This window comes from Hyperolius riggenbachi, chromosome 11 (genome assembly GCF_040937935.1).
Source record: "Hyperolius riggenbachi isolate aHypRig1 chromosome 11, aHypRig1.pri, whole genome shotgun sequence".
NCBI lineage: Eukaryota > Metazoa > Chordata > Amphibia > Anura > Hyperoliidae > Hyperolius > Hyperolius riggenbachi.
Genome location: NC_090656.1, coordinates 161,068,082 through 161,086,697, shown reverse-complemented (window position 1 = coordinate 161,086,697; position 18,616 = coordinate 161,068,082). Strand labels below are relative to the sequence as shown.

At 46.3% G+C, this 18,616-nt stretch overlaps 1 protein-coding gene across 1 annotated transcript in view; it reads right to left on the bottom strand.

The window, feature by feature from the left end:
• The window catches only part of SLC6A2 (solute carrier family 6 member 2), a 444,356-nt gene that overhangs the window by 95,243 nt on the left and 330,497 nt on the right, over positions 1-18,616 (bottom strand). Inside the window, exon 9 of the mRNA XM_068261624.1 lies at positions 15,909-16,037. Within this exon, the coding sequence (XP_068117725.1) occupies positions 15,909-16,037 (129 nt within the window). The remainder of the gene's footprint in view (positions 1-15,908; positions 16,038-18,616) is intronic.

Below are 18,616 nucleotides of genomic sequence, written 5' to 3'. Positions count from 1 at the left end.
TGGTGTCCGATAATGGGGCCAACCTTGTTGCTGTCATCCACCGGGGAGACCTCACCCACATCCCCTGTCTGGCCCACGTCCTGAACCTGGTGGTTCAGAAATTTCTGAGCACCTACCAGGGGATGGAGCAACTTTTAAAAGCGGCTCGCAAAACGGTGCATTATTTCCGCCGCTCGGGCGGTGCCTCAGCGGTCCTGGAAGCCGTGCAGCTGGAGCTGAACCTGCCACGGCACCTTCTAATCATAGACATTCCAACACGGTGGAATTCCACCCTGGCCATGTTGGAGCATCTGTTTGAGCAGAGGCAGGCTGTCAACTGTTACTTGGCAAAAGCCACCGCCGATGCCACCGTGTTCGGGACCAGCACCACCCACCTCCCGGAGATCATGCGCAGTGCTGATTGGAGCAAAATGCAGCTGGTGTGCTTGGTCTTGGCACCCTTCCTGGAGGCCACCAACATGGTCAGCCGGACCATGCGTCAGTTTGTGAATGGGTGACCATGGTCTGCATGCTGCACAAGGCCCTCGATGCTCTGCTGGAAGTGGGAGAGGCAGCTTTAATCCAGCAGGAGCAGCAGCAGCAACAACCACAGTCCACCTCTATGCGTCAGGAGGAGGAGCTTGAGGCCTTGGAGTTGGAGGAGTTGGAGGTCCCTGACCCTTAAGATGAGGGGACACAGCCGAGTGCAGCTGCAGTAGTGCGGGGGTGGAGAGAGCAGGGGAAGGCTGAGGAATCAGAGGAGGAGAACAGCACTTATGAAGATCATGTGCCAGCAGATATGGCAGCCCTCTTCCCCATGGCAGTGCACATGTTGCAGTGCCTGCACAGGGACCCAAGGGTCAAAGAGATGCGTGGTCGGGTGGACATGTGGATTACCCTGATGCTGGACCCACGGCTGAAGGGGAAGCTGCATCAGTTCCTGCCTGCAGGAGGAGACCCTGTGCACCAAATGAAGGAATTGCAGCGGTCCCTGGTTCGGCACTTGGAGGAAGCCTTCCCCTAGACTACCCCCCCCCCCCCTACTGTCACAGTCCAGCCAGTACAGCAGCAGGTGCCTGCGTCCATCAGCAGCAGGCGCCCATCAAACCTGCTCTCTCTCACAAAGGCGCTGTACGCCACGCCGGTACAGCTGCCGAGTGAGGAGGTGCCTGCAGCAGCAGCATTTGGCTCTCAAAGCCAGAACCAGCGCCTGACCCGGATGGTGGCAGACTATATGGGGTCCTACAGTGGCCTTGAGAGTGACACCCCTGTGGACCCCTTAGATTACTGGGTCAAGCACCTGGATATTTGGAGCGAGCTGGCGCAGTACGCCCTGGAAGTCCTTGCTTGCCCCCCTTTTAGCATGCTGTCCGAAAGGTGCTTTAGTGCGGCCGGTTGCATGGTAACTGAGAAGCACTCTCGTCTGTCCACCCAGTCTGTGGACAGACTGACGTTTCTCAAAATCAACCATTCTTGGGTGGTTGGTGAATTCCTGGCCCCTGTTGTTGGCAAGAGGGGGAAATGAAGTGGCTGGAAAGAAAAAATCACTATGCCTGCCTTATTACCACCCTTTACCACCACAACTTCCAGGCTCCGTCTTCTTGAGTCATCATCATAAGCCTGGTTCAAATTTTTTTTACTAAGCCGTGGTACCACCAAGTACAACGGTGAACTATGTTAACACAATTGCTGTGTAATTGTTTTGGAAGTGTCTGTGCTGTCCCAGTTGTGAGGACTAGGCCCCAACTGCAGCAGTTCGACTGCTTCCTGGAACCTCTCCTAATGTTTTTACTGAGCCGTGGTACCACCAAGTGCCACGGTGAACTATCTAAACACAATTGCTGTGTCATTTTTCTGGATGTGTCTGTGCTGTCCCAGTTGTGGGGACTAGGCCCCAACTGCAGCAGTACGACCGCTTCCTGGAACCTCTGCTAATGTTTATACTGAGCCGTGGTACCACCAAGTGCCACGAATGAACGATTTAAACACAATTGTTGTTTAATTTTTTTTGGATGTGTCTGTGCTGTCCCAGTTGTGGCAGTAAGACCGCTTCCTGGTCTTTTTTTGGGGGGGTGGGGGATTTCAAGTCCCCACATCATCAATTAGTGTTCCCCTTTAAAAAAAATGATGCTACATGCCTCATATACCCTAAAAAAAGTTCTGGAAGCAATTTAAAGGCCACTTCCGGTTTTCTATATGGATATCCGAATAGGTCGGATATCCGCGGATAATGCGTTCAGCTATCCGCATCAATCCGGATACCGCAAAGTTCGGATTCGGATAAAGGACTTCCGAGGGCACAAATCTAAAAAAGTTGAGTACCTTTTCATAATCCAGATTGATGGAGGACACCGTCTGCACCCTCCCGTTCATTCCGCCATGGCTCCCGCAGTAATACTGGCCCCGGTTGGGTCCCGCCCCCTCCGAATGGGCCGGGTTCTCATTCCCCCCTCAATAAGGCCGCCACAGATTTCCGTGGCTGTGCAGTCTGCATAGGCACGATTGCAGCTGCGCAGCTCTAGGGCCTCCTCCCGCCGCATCATCAATATGCGTGCATACATCGGACGCATCGGGAGGAGGTCCTAGAGCTGCGCAGCCGCAATCGCGTCTATGCGGACTGCACAGCCGCGCCAATCTGTGGCGGCCATATTGAGGGGGGAATGAGAACCCGACCCGTTCAGAGGGGGCGGGACCCAACCGGGGCCGGTATTACTGCGGGAGCCATGGCGGAATGAACGGGAGGGTGCAGATGGTGTCCTCCATTAATCTGGATTATGAAAAGGTATTTCACTTTTTTCACATTTGTGGCCTCGGAAGTCCTTTAAAAAAAATGTTTTATTTTTTTTATTTTTATGTGCTGTGTGTGGGAAATCTGAAAAAAAAAATGGCGTGGGGTCCCCCCTCCCGAGCCTCTGTAACCCCTTGTCCCCCATGAAGGCTGGGATAGCCAGAATGCGGAGCCCTGGCTGACTGGGGCTTCGCACCCTGAGCGATACCAGCCCGCATGGTCCATGGTATGGGGGGCTCCGGGGGGGAGGGGCGGCCAAGCCTTCCCCCCTGGAGCCCTTGTCCAATCCATGGACAAGGGGCTCTTCCCCATCTCCGGTGCCCCAGGAGGAGGTGGGGGCGATGACTCCCTGGGGGGGTTCATGGTGGCATCTGGGAGTCCCCTTTAAGAAGGGGACCCCAGATGCCCACCCTCCTCCCAGGAGAAATGAGTATAGGGGTACAACCCTTACCCATTTCCACAAAGGGTTAAGTGAAATAAAAACACAACCACGAGAAAAGTATTTTATTATTCTAAGTTAAACGTAAATACTTACCTGTACCTTTAAAAAAAATTCCCACGCCAATATCCTCGATAAACGGTCCAACGAATACAGTATCCTCTTATCTTGCGATATTAAATTAAGTTGGTTGAAGATCTCGGACGCCTCCCACATAGCAGAGAATACGTCCTTTCGGACGCATAGCTGCCGGCTCCTGCTGTCTCTCCCCACCTCCTCACCTTTCACCCTCAACTAGCCTGGCACCCGGTGCAGGGTGCACCGGGTGCCAGGCTAGGTGAGGGTGACAGGTGAAGGCAGGTGGGGAGAGACAGCAGGAGTCGGCAACTATACGTCCTGCTCAGGACGCATTCTAAGCTATACTGACGGTTCATGAATCATCCGATTCTTTTTAATGAATCAGTTCTTTTGTTAATGAATCGACTCTTTTTACTTTGAAACTTTAAAATTGATTTTCTCAAAAGGTATAAGGTCTTTTTGAAAAAATGTTTTCCTCTTGTTCCCACTATTCCACTTAAAGGGATACTGTAGGGGGGTCGGGGGAAAATGAGCTGAACTTACCCGGGGCTTCTAATGGTCCCCCGCAGACATCCTGTGTTGGCGCAGCCACTCACCGATGCTCCGGCCCCGCCTCCGATTCACTTCTGGAATTTCTGACTTTAAAGTCAGAAAACCACTGCGCCTGCGTTGCCGTGTCCTCGATCCCGCTGATGTCATCAAGAGCGCACAGCGCAGGCCCAGTATGGTCTGTGTCTGCGCAGTACACTCCTGGTGACATCAGCGGGAGCGAGGACACGGCAACGCAGGCGCAGTGGTTTTCTGACTTTAAAGTCAGAAATTCCAGAAGTGAACCGGAGGCGGGGCCAGAGCATTGGGGAGTGGCTGCGCCAACACAGGATGTCTGCGGGGGACCATTAGAAGCCCCGGGTAAGTTCAGCTCATTTTCCCCCGACCCCCCTACAGTATCCCTTTAACATTCCCAGCAATTTTGGTGTTTCTTTCAAAGGGGCTTTGCCATTAACCACTAAAGTCGATGGGGGTGTATTTTCCCACGGTCAGAAGGAGAATTTGCATTGAAATTTTAAAATCAATTTTCTCAAAAACTATAAGGTCTTTTTGAAAAAAAAATGTCCCTCTTGTTCCCACTGCTCTACTCAAAGAGACACTGAAGCGGAAAAAAAAATATGATATAATGAATTGGTTGTGTACTATGAATAATTACTAGAAGATTAGCAGCAAAGAAAATATTCTCATACTTTTATTTTCAGGTATATAGTGTTTTTTCTAACATTGCATCATTCTATAATATGTGCAGATTACACAACACTCAGCATTCAAAATGAGTCTTTCAGTGCAGTCTGTGAAGGCAGAAGAAAAGTAAACAGTTCAATTACAGTTGAGATAATAAAAGTCAGATAACAGCCCTCTCCACGACTAACTTAGTCGGAGAGCTTAATAGCTTTTTTGCATAGAGATAACAACTGGAGTTTCTCAACTCTTCCTGTACTGGAAACAATTAGACTGATGTATCTGATCTTAATGTTTTATTTCTTAGCTGTACTACACATACAAATCATAATATCATATTTTTTTTTTTTTTGCTTCAGTGTCTCTTTAACATTTCAAGCAATTTTGGTGTTTCTAGATTTTAAACGGGCTTTGCTATCAGGGTTGCTCGGGTAGTACTTTTTAATACACGCCCAGATCCGGATCCGGATATAGGTGGTGGTATCAGCAGCAGTGGCCTGTGGCACCGTGGCGGTGGGAGCCAGCACCAGCTTGCTTCAGCCTCTTGAACTCCTCATGCTCAACAACATGTTTTTTGGCCAGATGGGTAATGAAGCTGGAGGTGCCATACTTGTAGGGGTCACAACCTCTGCTCATCTGTAGTTTGCACACATTGCATATGGCAAACTTGCTGTCCAATGAGGGCAGAGTGAAAAACCGCCAGATTGGGGAGGTTTGGGGAGGTGACCGTTTAATGTTCCCACGGTCAGAAAGAGACCTTTAAAATCAATTTTCTCAAAAACTATAAGGTCTTTTTGAATTTTTTTTCCCCTCTTGTAGTCACTGAAAAAAACTCAGATGTTAGACACCTTGAAACATCTTTTCCATCACTTTTGTGGCCAGCATAAATGTTTCTAGTTTTCAAAGTTCACATCCCCATTGAAGTCTATTGCGGTTCACTAAAGTTTGCGCGAACCAAACCTTTTGCGTTAGTTCGCGAACCTAAAATCGGAGGTTCAGGCCATCTCTAGTAAGAATCCTCTCCCTTCACCCCCTTTATATCTGTCTGTGGTAGGATTTGTTCTCATTATCAGCTGGGGCTTGTTGTGCATCCTGGGTGCAAATCATTTCTGGTGCCCTACTACCCCAAGTTTTGCCTACAATCATTCAGCCAAAAAGCGACCGCATGGTGAATAATTGGGGTCTTCTTACAAGAAGCTTTGGTAAGAGAGAAAGGCCCAATTTGCTGTGAGATATAACTTACAAGTATCAAAAATCTCTGCTGATAGCAAATGTTCAACTCTTTTTTTATTGAAGCCAACTATCATGAAAATCATAAAATGTAAAATACATGTAAACATATTCAAATAATTTCTTCCAGAGTAAATGAGCCATACATTATTTTCTCATATGTTGCTGTCACTTACAGTAGATAGTAGAAATCTGACAAAACCAACTGGTTTTGGATGTGGTCCATCTGCTCATGGAGGTTCTCGGGGGTTCTTTATTTTTAAAAGCACTTAGTGAATGGCAGTTGCACTGCTCAACTGCCAATAATGTATGAAGGGAGGCTGGCCAACCTCTTTGTATAAATCCTTTTCAGGTAGTGGCTTTATAAAGAATAAAGGCCATGCTCAGAATCCACCTTAAAGAGGTGGCCTAGCCCAAAACCTGTCGGTTCTGTCAGCTTTCTAATACCTATTGTAATAATAGAAACATAGGTGAAAAGTAATGTATAGCTCATTTTACTCTGGAATATATGTACTTCTTATTTATATGTGTTTACATGAATTTTAAATGTTATTTTTTTTATATTTGAATGTATAATAAAATACTTTTTTTGTTGCGTTGGTGTAATATTATTTTTTGTTTTAACCTTAAAGGGGAACTTCAGCCTAAACAAACATACTGTCATCAAGTTACATTAGTTATGTTAATTAGAATAGATAGGTAATATAATCTCTTACCCATCCTGTTTTAAAAAAAACAGGCAAATGTTTGTGATTCATGGGGGCTGCCATCTTTTTCATGGGGGCAGCCATCTTTTTGGTTGAAAGGAGGTGACAAGGAGCAGGAGACACAGTTCCAACTGTCCTGTGTCCTGATCACCCCTTCCAGCTGCACACGCTAGGCTTCAAATGTCAAATTCAAAATGTAAAAAAAAAAAAAATTGCACCAAAACAGCAGAAAGAGAACAACAACATCCGAAATCCTATCATGCTTTGCACAGCATCAGGGGAAAAAAGCCCGGGCAGTTTTCTTCTGTGCAGCTAAAAATGAGGCTTGTATAGGAGAAACAAAGTTCTGATGCTGTGAAACTGTTAAAGAAACACCAAGCCTTTTCAGTGCTGCTGAGTCGATTTTTAGTCCGGAGGTTCACTTTAAACAGAGGTTGGCATTTAAAGGTATATGTATATGCACTCTTTCTCCTAAGCAGAGGTAGGCATCTGTAGGTACCCTTGCTATCCAATAAGCTTCCAGATTTCAAATTGAGTCCTCCTTATAGTATTACTAACACCTTATTTTTGGCCACAACTTTGAGGCAAGAGTAAATTGCAAGGAGACCCTCTTCTGACCAAACCTCCCTTAAATGTCCCATAACTAAAATATACCCAATGTATTATGACTAAGTGTAACGATCGGTGTAACACAGAGAGGGTCTGATTACCAGTGATCTGCAGTATCACCGAGAATACAGATATCCGGTGATTACCCAGCATTTGGTTGATGGTATCCACCGAAGTGGTAAGTGCGCCCAGACGGTCGGTGTGTGCGTCCATTTGCATTTTGGGTCTGGCGTTCTGTAACGATCGGTGTAACATAGAGAGGGTCTGATTACCGGTGATCTGCAGTATCACCGAGAATACAGATATATACCCGATTATTGATGATCTGCAGTATCACCGATAATCAGATATATCTCTAACCTCTGGACACCTGGGTAATAAGAGTGTATAGTGCAACCCGAAATACTTTGAGGACTGCACCTGTGGAGCAGGCGCACAGCAGTAAGGAGTAATGCACAGAAGCACGTTCCTTCCGTAAGCCTGAGACTCTCCCGAGGGAGGGGTCAGGCTAGGAGTAGGAAGGACAAGTGTGAGTGACACCAATGGTGAAGTGTCACTGACAGGTCTGTGAACTATCTCCAAACAGGGAAGATAGTTCTCGAGGTCGGACAGGCCAGGTCGGCAACAGACAGACAGATCAGATACAGAGACAGGAGACAGATACGGAATCTAAGGACAAGCAGGGTTCAGCAACAGAGTATCGGATATAGCGAAGTACCAAATCAGAGATCAAGAGAGTGGTCAGGAAAGCAGAAAGTCATAACAGATAATAACAATGCCTAGTCTTAGGTGTGAGCTCCGTGATCATCAACACCCTGGAACTAGTCTGATATATAACAGAGTGATAATACAGTTCCCTAGTCTTGGGTGTGAGTTCCTTGATCATCAACACCCTGGAACTAGTCTGAAGTATAACAGAATGGTAATACAGTTCCCTAGTCTTGGGTGTGAGTTCCTTGATCATCAACACCCTGGAACTAGTCTGAAGTAATAACAGAATGGTAATACAGTTCCCTAGTCTTGGGTGTGAGTTCCTTGATCATCAACACCCTGGAACTAGCCTGAAGTAATAACACAGAAAATATCACAGATACTGACAAGGTCTGAGTGCTACCACGTAGTGATCGCAACGCCAGACACCAGAGAAATGACCAGCACCCAGTATATATACACAAGCGCTCTCCGGCGCCTCCCCTAAGTGCTGGACCAATGAAACCTGATAGAATTGTCAGCTGATCGGCTGGATCAGCTGACAACCTTCTGACTGTCATAAAGGCTCTGACTCTCAACGCGCGCGCGCGTCCTTCTGAACCTGTGTGGACCGCCGCATCGGATGCGGAATCCGCCGCCTTGTTCACTGGGCATGCGGCGGTTTCTTCGCGCTCCGTCAGGCTAATGGATGCCATGTTGGACGCGGAATTAGCCGCCTTACTCTGAGTACTCGCGGCGGCTTTTACGCGTTTTCTCACAGTACCCCCCCCCTGAGGAGTGGACTCCGGACAGCTCCTACCCGGTTTCTCAGGATATAAAGCGTGGAACTCTCTCCTTAATTTATCTGCATGCATGCGACACTCAGGTACCCATGTTCTCTCCTCAATACCATACCCTTTCCAGTGAACTAGATACTGCACTGAGTTCTGTACAACACGTGAGTCTAAAATCTTTTCTACTTCGTACTCAGGTTGGTCATCTACCATCACAGGAGGAGGAGGAGTGGAACCTACATGAACTGCTGGCTTAAGCAGGGACACATGAAAGGATCTTACACCACGCATGCTGGCAGGGAGATCAATAGCATAAGTAACATTGTTGATCTTCCTGGTCACTGGAAAAGGGCCCACAAATCTGGATCCTAACTTGGGCGAGGGCTGTTTCAGGGTCAAATGACGCGTGGACACCCAGACCAAGTCTCCTGGCCGGAACTTCCACTCTATGGAGCGTTTCTTGTCAGCTTGACCTTTCTGACTTTGAAAAGCCTTCTCCAAATTATTTTTCACGATCCCCCAAATCAGGGCCGGGCCGAGGCATAGGCTGGAGAGGCTCCAGCCTCAGGGCGCAGTGTAGGAGGGGGCGCACAATTCATTCAGCTGTCATTCCTAATTGTGTTTGAAGCAGAAAGAAATAAGAAAAATGGATACATGGCAGTGACTGCAAGCCAGATAACTAGATATTAAGGTGTTGGGGAGGTTGTGGGCCCTGGGGCACCTATTACTCTAATAGCAATCAGTGTGTGGCGGCTGGGGTGGGAGGGATGGAGGGGCGCACTTTGCTGTCTCAGCCTTGGGTGCTGTAGGACCTTGTCCCAGCTCTGCCCCAAATGTTCTTAAATGACTTTTGCCAGGCCTCCAAAGCTGGAAACCGAGTGGAAGCTACTGGCAGTGGAGAGAACTTAGGCAACTTTCCAGTTACCACCTGAAATGGAGAAAATCCAGAGGAAGAGCTTTTCAAATTATTGTGCGCAAATTCTGCAAACGGCAAGAACTTGACCCAATCATTTTGCGCATCCGCAACATAACACCTTAGAAACTGCTCCAATGACTGATTAACTCTCTCAGTCTGACCATTGGTCTGTGGGCGGTAGCCCGACGAAAATGACAGTTCCATGCCCATTTGATGACAAAATGCCCTCCAAAATTTACAAACAAATTGGACTCCCCGATCTGACACAATGTTTTCCGGAATGCCATGTAGCCGGAAAATGTGGATGATGAAAAGATCGGCCAACTCCTGGGCCGAGGGGAGTCCTTTCAGGGGCACAAAATGGGCCATTTTACTGAAACGGTCGACTACCACCCAAGTGACCGACATGCCCTCAGACCTCAGAAGCTCACCCACAAAATCCATGGACAAATGGGTCCATGGTTCACTCGGGGTGGGCAAAGGCTGCAACGTTCCCACAGGTGCCAGACGGGAGGGTTTGCTTTTTGCACATACTGCACACTCTCTAACATACTCCTTGCAGTCAGTTGCCAATGAAGGCCACCAAGCACACCTAGCAACAAGGTCCTGTGTTCTGGTGGCCCCAGGATGTCCAGCATTTTTGTGGGAGTGGAACATCTGCAATATCTGGAGACGAAATGGCAGGGGTACAAACATCACCCCTTCAGGCTTTCCTTCAGGGACATCCTGCTGGAAGGGACTTAAAGTCTCCATCCAGTCTTTCCAGGTCTCTGTGGCTGCCAACACTACTCTCTGTGGGATAATAGTCTCTGGGTCTGAGGGCTGTGCTGTCTCTGGCTCAAAGCATCTGGACAAAGCGCCTGCTTTAACGTTTTTACTACCCGGAGTGTACGTAATTACAAATCTGAATCTCGAGAAAAACAGTGACCACCGAGCCTGACGGGGACTCAATCTCTTAGCCCCCTCAATGTATTCCAAATTTTTGTGATCAGTGTAAACGGTAATCGTATGTTCTGCTCCTTCTAGCCAATGATGCCATTCTTCGAAGGCCAATTTAATGGCTAGGAGCTCCCTGTTGCCTATATCGTAGTTTTTCTCTGCTGGTGAAAACCTACGAGAGAAATAGGCACACGGGTATAATCTTCCCTGCAACCCAGAACGCTGAGACAGCACAGCCCCTACCCCGACCTCCGAGGCGTCCACCTCCACAATAAAGGGATAGGAGGTGTCGACGTGTCTCAAAATGGGTGCAGAGCAAAACAATTCTTTCAAAGTGGAGAAAGCAGCTAGAGCTTCGGGGGACCAGTGGTTGGTATCTGCCCTTTTCTTTGTGAGACTGGCGAGGGGTGCTATGACTGTGCAGTACCCCTTTATGAACCTTCTATAGTAATTAGCGAATCCTAAAAATCTCTGGAGAGATTTTAGTCCCACTGGCTGAGGCCATTCCAGGACAGCAGAGACTTTGGCAGGATCCATAGAAAGGCCCGAGGTGGAAATTATGTACCCCAGAAAAGTGACAGATGTTACCTCAAAAATGCATTTCTCCAATTTAGCATAAAGCATGTTCTGTCTTAACTTGTGCAGCACAAATTTGACATGAGCCCTGTGCTCAGAGAGGTTATCTGAGAAGATTAGTATATCATCCAGATATACCAGGACAAATTTACCCAACACCTCCCTGAATACTTCATTAATGAGTTCCTGAAAGATGGCCGGGGCGTTACACAACCCGAAGGGCATCACCAGGTACTCATAATGCCCATCGGGTGTGTTAAAGGCCGTCTTCCACTCATCACCCTCTCTGATCCGCACCAGGTTGTATGCACCCCGCAAATCCAATTTCGAGAAAATCTTAGCATTGGTGACCTGAGTGAATAAATCGTCTATCAAAGGCAATGGATAGCGATTTTTTACTGTGATTTTATTCAGGCCCCGGTAATCAATGCATGGCCGAAGGCCTCCGTCTTTTGTCTTTACAAAAAAGAAACCTGCTCCGGCAGGCGACCGGGAAGGGCGAATGAAACCCTTAGCTAAGTTTTCACGGATGTAGTCTCGCATGGCCACCTTTTCCGGCCCAGACAAATTGTAGAGATGACCTCTAGGGGGCACACAACCAGATCGGAGATCGATGGGGCAACAGAAGGGGCGATGTGGAGGTAGTTTATCTGCAGCTTTGGGACAAAACACATCTGAAAATTCAGAATATTGCTCCGGCACTCCCTCCACATGAATGGTCTGACCCAAGGTCACCCTCACTAAACAATGATGAAAGCAATGGGCTGACCAGCTTGTTAGCTGACCAGTGGCCCAATTAATCTGAGGGGAGTGAAGGTGTAACCAAGGCATGCCAAGGATGATAGTGGAGGTTGTCATGTGTAACACAAAAAAATGCATCTTCTCCCTATGCAACACCCCTATAGTGACTCCAACCTCTGGTGTCTGAGACAGAGGACGGCTACGTTGCAGGGGGGAGTCATCCACTGCCGTAACCTGGATAGGTGGTGTTACCGGGGTGAGCGGAATACCCAATTTTTTAGAAAATTCGTAATCCATAAAATTAGCCGCTGAGCCCGAATCAACGAAGGCCTCAGTGACTTCAGATTTATCCTCCCATGTAATCGTACAAGGAAGAAGCAATCTTTTATCATCTAGGGGTAAAAGTTGTACGCCTAGGGTATTACCCCCAACTACTCCTAGGCAGTAGCGTTTCCCTATGACCCCCCTCTGCACAATAAAGACACAACTGCTCTGAAATCCTGCGTCTCCGCTCCACCTGAGACAACTTCGACTGGCCAATCTGCATCGGCTCAGGTGGAGGCGAAACGGGAGGAGGTGGAGTCACAGGAGGTGCAGCGTAGGACACCATCTTTACATGATTTCTACCCCGGGTCTGTCTCTGATAGCGTAGCCTACGATCGATCCTGATGGCCGAGGAAATGGCCTCATCAATGGTCTTAGGTTCAGGCTGACTTAACATAAGATCAGAGACCTCATCTGACAATCCTGATAGGAAACAATCTAACAGAGCAAAGGTGTCCCACCTGGCTGATACTGATCACCTTCTGAATTCAGCAGCATACCCCTCGACCGGACTCTTGCCTTGACGTAATAACTTGAACTTCCGCTCAGAAGTCGAGGCAATGTCTGGATCGTCGTAAATTATTGCCATAGCTTTAAAAAAATCATCTATAGAGGTTAGGGCTAAGTCTCCAGCGGGTAGACTGTATGCCCAGGTCTGAGAATCGCCTGATAACAAAGTCTTAATAAATGTGACCCTTTGGGCCATAGTTCCTGAAGATCTAGGTCTCAACTCAAAGTATGATAACACTCTACTCCTAAAATTTCGGAAATCAGATCTGTGACCAGAAAATTTTTCAGGTACAGGCATACGTATGTCTGTGCTAGGAGGAGATCGCACTTCATCCACAGACGTGTGAAGGGTTTGTAAAGACCCGGACAAAGTGTCAATTAACGCCCGGTGATTACCCAGCACTTGGTTGATGGTATCCACCGAAGTGGTAAGTGCGCCCAGACGGTCGGTGTGTGCGTCCATTTGCATTTTGGGTCTGGCATTCTGTAATGATCGGTGTAACATAGAGAGGGTCTGATTACCGGTGATCTGCAGTATCACCGAGAATACAGATATATACCCGATTATTGATGATCTGCAGTATCACCGATAATCAGATATATCTCTAACCTCTGGTCACCTGGGTAATAAGAGTGTATAGTGCAACCGAAATACTTTGAGGACTGCACCTGTGGAGCAGGCGCACAGCAGTAAGGAGTACTGCACAGAAACACGTTCCTTCCGTAAGCCTGAGACTCTCCCGCGGGAGGGGTCAGGCTAGGAGTAGGAAGGACAAGTGTGAGTGACACCAATGGTGAAATGTCACTGACAGGTCTGTGAACTATCTCCAAACAAGGAAGATAGTTTTCGAGGTCAGACAGGCCAGGTCGGCAACAGACAGACAGATCAGATACAGAGACAGGAGACAGATACGGAATCTAAGGACAAGCAGGGTTCAGCAACAGAGTATCGGATATAGCGAAGTACCAAATCAGAGATCAAGAGAGTGGTCAGGAAAGCAGAAAGTCATAACAGATAATAACAATGCCTAGTCTTAGGTGTGAGCTCCTTGATCATCAACACCCTGGAACTAGTCTGAAGTATAACAGAATGGTAATACAGTTCCCTAGTCTTGGGTGTGAGTTCCTTGATCATCAACACCATGGAACTAGTCTGAAGTAATAACAGAATGGTAATACAGTTCCCTAGTCTTGAGTGTGAGTTCCTTGATCATCAACACCCTGGAACTAGCCTGAAGTAATAACACAGAAAATATCACAGATACTGACAAGGTCTGAGTGCTACCACGTAGTGATCGCAACGCCAGACACCAGAGAAATGACCAGCACCCAGTATATATACACAAGCGCTCTCTGGCGCCTCCCCTAAGTGCTGGACCAATGAAACCTGATAGAATTGTCAGCTGATCGGCTGGATCAGCTGACACCCTTCTGACTGTCATAAAGGCTCTGCCTCTCAACGCGCGCGCGCGTCCTTCTGAACCTGTGTGGACTATCAGTACCAGCCACACCAGACATGTGTTGTAATGTATCTGCTGGTTTGAACGCGGGGCCAGCCGCACCGCTGTCAGAGCATGCGGCGGTTTCCCCGCGTTCAGCCATACTGCTAGTGGTAGGCCCATGCGTGCAAATCGGCGCGTCGGATGCGGAATCCGCCGCCTTGTTCACTGGGCATGCGGCGGTTTCTCCGTGCTCCGTCAGGCTAATGGATGCCATGTTGGACGCGGAATTAGCCGCCTTACTCTGAGTACTCGCGGTGGCTTTTCCGCGTTTTCTCACACTAAGGAAGGGAAGAGCGGAAAACTCACTGGCATCCGTTTCCTGCCCATCCATACTTAAATTAGAGTGTATGTTAAATATTAAAGGGAATCTGATGAAAAAAAATACCTTATGAATTCATTAAGGTTTTACTGCAGGAAAGTTCAAATGGCCATTAGCTCTGCTCTGTTTCATAATTTAAAATACAGAGTTTAGCTTATAAACTGCAAATATTAGAGAATGATGCAATGTTATTAAAAAAAAGCTATATAACTGAAAATAAAAATATGAGACTCTTTTATTTGCTACTAATATTCTATTCATTATCTGTACCACACATAGATTTCATGCTGACTTTAAAAAAGGACATGTGATACACATGGTGTGATTAGCATATGGATGAGAATGAGGGAGCAGTAAGTAATCTCACACATAAGAGGAAATATCAAGGAAGTCTCTTTAACCACCTGACAAAACAGTTTGGGATCCACAGCGCATTGGAAGGAAGCAGCCCTACATCAGTCATATGACTGAACATTAACAGAACTGAGACACAGTGCTGGTTCCATACTAATGAATCTGTGTTGCAAAATTTGTTAGGACTGAAATTGACAATTTGGGAGCACGTGGCACTGGCACTGGGGAAATTTGGGCTCTGCCATAGGTGCCTAAGGAAACATAAAAAATGCCAGAAATATAGGCGCAGGAGGAGCACTTGAGATAATTCAAAATCTCACTAAAAGCAAAAATGACTCCCTAATAGGGATGAATTATTTGACAAAGAATATTTTATAGAGGTATTGTACGTTCAAACCTTTGTCAGGATAGATACTAAAAATGTTTTAAAGTACCAAACTGTTAAAAAACAAGAAATCTCTTCAGTTCAGCTTTGCATGTTGTTAGGATTAATGGCACATTATTTTAAATTAATAATTTATTAATTAATAAATTCAAACTAATAACAAACGACACTCTTAGGACAGCAACTAGGTGTCACTGTCCTCTCAGCTCTCTGTCTTCCTCTTGGTCTGCATTTCTCTGCACGTCATGTGATGTGCATCAAACCGAGAGAAAGGCAGAGAGCAGAGAGGATAGTGACACCTAGTGGCTGCAGTGAAAGCACCAGGAGAGACCAGACGGGGGAATAGGTAAGTTTGGTCACTGCAGCCACCCAGATCTGTAGGTCTGAATATTAGGGCCAGGGGAGCACAGGAGGGGGGGGGGGGGGCAGTGGAGGAAGGAAGAAGTCTGGGCCCCTTCGCCCCAACAAGTCTGTCGCATAGTTACTCCAGTGCTGTCTGTACTGAAAACTTGCACAACACAGAGTACAGGTTTCAGACTAGAAAAGTAAAGCAGTTTGGGTTTACAGTCATTTTTTAACATTCACAGTTCACAAAATTAAAAAAAAAGTACTGTAACATTTATGGAAGATGTTATTGAAAGTGGAATTTTACTTTAAAATTTGTTTGGTACATCATTAATTTTAGTAAGAGTAGAAACTTTTCTTTACTGTTAAATGCATAAAAAATCTCTGTGTACCTTTCACCAGCAATATGAACTAAATTATTACAACTTTATAAATGTACTGTGTATTACTTACATTTGTTATACACAGTAAAGCACACAAAAATGTAACAAATGCTGCTGCAAAGGTGAATAATTTTCGATGTCTCTTGAGAATACTAAAATCATCTGCTAGTCCAGTTATTACTGCCTCCATACCACCCATCTGTAGAAAAAGAAAAATAATAGCATTATGTTATTTATTTACAGAAGAAGAAATGTAACTGTCATCTTAATACACACATATGATAATAGTGAATAACATTTTCAATACTACCCCAATCACAAACATAAATACCTCACTTAACCTAAAACGGAAGAGAAAAGACAGAAAATAGTTATAAGTAAGTGATGATACTAATGAAAATCATAAAATAGATCTGATAACCCAATAGGTGTGGGAACAAACTTGCTTCCTAACATTTATAAACCATTAGAGGAAACAGGAACAGCAGTTAATCCGAATGAATGATTTAGCGAACGAATGAACGTACAAATGAACCAATGACCACAATCCACTAAGATCATGCTAGTGATAATCAGGCAAGTAAAAACTTATCAGTATTTTAAGTGTTATTTCACTAAAGAAGCATGCCTTATTAGAGAGAAACTGTAACCAAGAATTGAACTTCATCCCAATCAGTAGCTGATACCACCTTTCCCATGAGAAATCTATTCCTTTTCTCAAAAGGATCATCGGGGGCTCTGTATGGCTGATTTTGTGGTGAAACCCCTCCTACAGTGTGATATCAGCACCTCACAGCTCTGAGGTCCACTTCTGACATCACACTGTGGGAGCCTTGTTGCATTGTGGGAAATAACAGCTGTTTCCAACTGCCAAAAAAAGCAAGCAGCATTTGCAGTGGTGTAGCTAAGGAGCTGTGGGCCCCGATGCCAGTTTTACAATGAGGCCCCCAAGCACTCTATACATAACAATTGCTAAGGCGCACCAAAACCTGCCAATGGCAACTACAGTGTCAGAGGTGCAAGAAGGGGATTGGGAACAGTTTGTTAATGATTACCACTATTAAAAGTATCTATAGAAGTGATTATTATGAGCACAGGACCAATAGAGAGCTAATACTGTAGTTGAGGATGGGCCCTTCGGGGCCCCTTTGGCCCAAGGGCCCCGATGCGGTCGCTACCTCTGCACCCCCCTATTGCTATGCCCCTGAGCATTTCCTTCCAGTGACATCACCTGCCAGCAGTAAAAATGTCACCATGTGATAAATGTCTGAATGTGAATCAGGGAGAGGAAAGATTTTACAATGGGAAAACACTGACTAAATCATTTATACATAAATATTGTAAACATTAAGCACTTTTTTAATTACATTATTTTCACTGGAGTTCCTCTTTAACATGTAGTGATTAGTTTTCACAGTGAGACCTATAAGCTATTAACTTTTTCTCCCGAGTTTTCTCCCAGGAGTTAATTGTTAATTTTTCAACTTCTCTTAAAATAACTTTTCAGCACTTTGCAATTGAAAAAGTACCAACAATTAGGTGAAAAGGAATCTTTTGTTGGTGGTCCTCCCTGGCGGTATGATTATTTCCAGATTCTTTTTCCAAAAGTGGTGCAATTTTTTCATGAGCTTTCAGACCCTAAAAATCATACCACTTGATAGATCTGCGGCAGCCCTGCACAATACACACCTCCGATGGATCCACCTCGGGATTACTGCTCAGAGCTGCGTATTTCCATCCCGAGCCTGACTCGGGGTTACCGCCAGGGAGCTTAAAAAGCATTTTATTAACATGTGTGAAAATATCACCTAGGAAAACTCAGGAGAAAAAGTTAATTGCATATCGGCCCGTCTTTACGTATATGATTTAGTCATTAATTTAAGGATTGAATTGTTAACTTTAGGAATCACTCATTAAATTAAGGACAGAGTTCTTATTTTAAGTATTTCTGGAGGTAAATTGCTTAGTAAATACTACATGATTTATCCCATGAAAATAACAGTAAAAACAGCTCAGAATCATTATCAAAGACAGGAGATAAGCTTAAAGGGACCCCAAGCAGTAACTAAAATAAAACCTTTCACTTACCTGGGGCTTCCTCCAGCCCACTGTAAGCTGTGAAGTCTCCCGCCGTCGTCCTGACTCTTCTGCGGGTCCTGCTGGAGGCTCCATTGCCGGTGACACCCGACACTTCCTCCTTTTGAATCCTTCGCGCGGCTCCGCGTTATCGCGCCGGCCACTCAGCGTCATCACGGCAGCCGGCGTGACAGTATTGCACGTGATGACACTGAGCAGCCGGCGCGATGGATTCAAAACGAGGAAATGTCGGCCCTACATCTGGCCCGGGTGTCACCAGCAACGGAGCCTCCAGCAGGACCCGCAGAAGAGTCAGGAGGACGGCGGGGGACCTCACAACCTACGGTGGGCTGGAGGAAGCCCCAGGTAAGTGAAAGTTTTTTTATTTAGTTACTGCTCGGGGTCCCTTTGATGAATTGTGGTCAATGTTAGAAAAGTACTTTTCTCCTGTAGGACTCAAAAGTGCTTTGACAGCAAAGGAAGCAATAGTGAACTTAGCGTGCACTCAGGAAGATAATCATGGAGCTAACCACTACGCAGCACGGTGGCGTAGTGGTTAGCTCTCTCGCCTTGCAGCGCTGGGTCCCTGGTTCGAATCCCAGCCAGGGCACTATCTGCAAAGAGTTTGTATGTTCTCTCCGTGTCTGCGTGGGTTTCCTCCGGGCACTCCGGTTTCCTCCCACATTCCAAAAACATATGGAT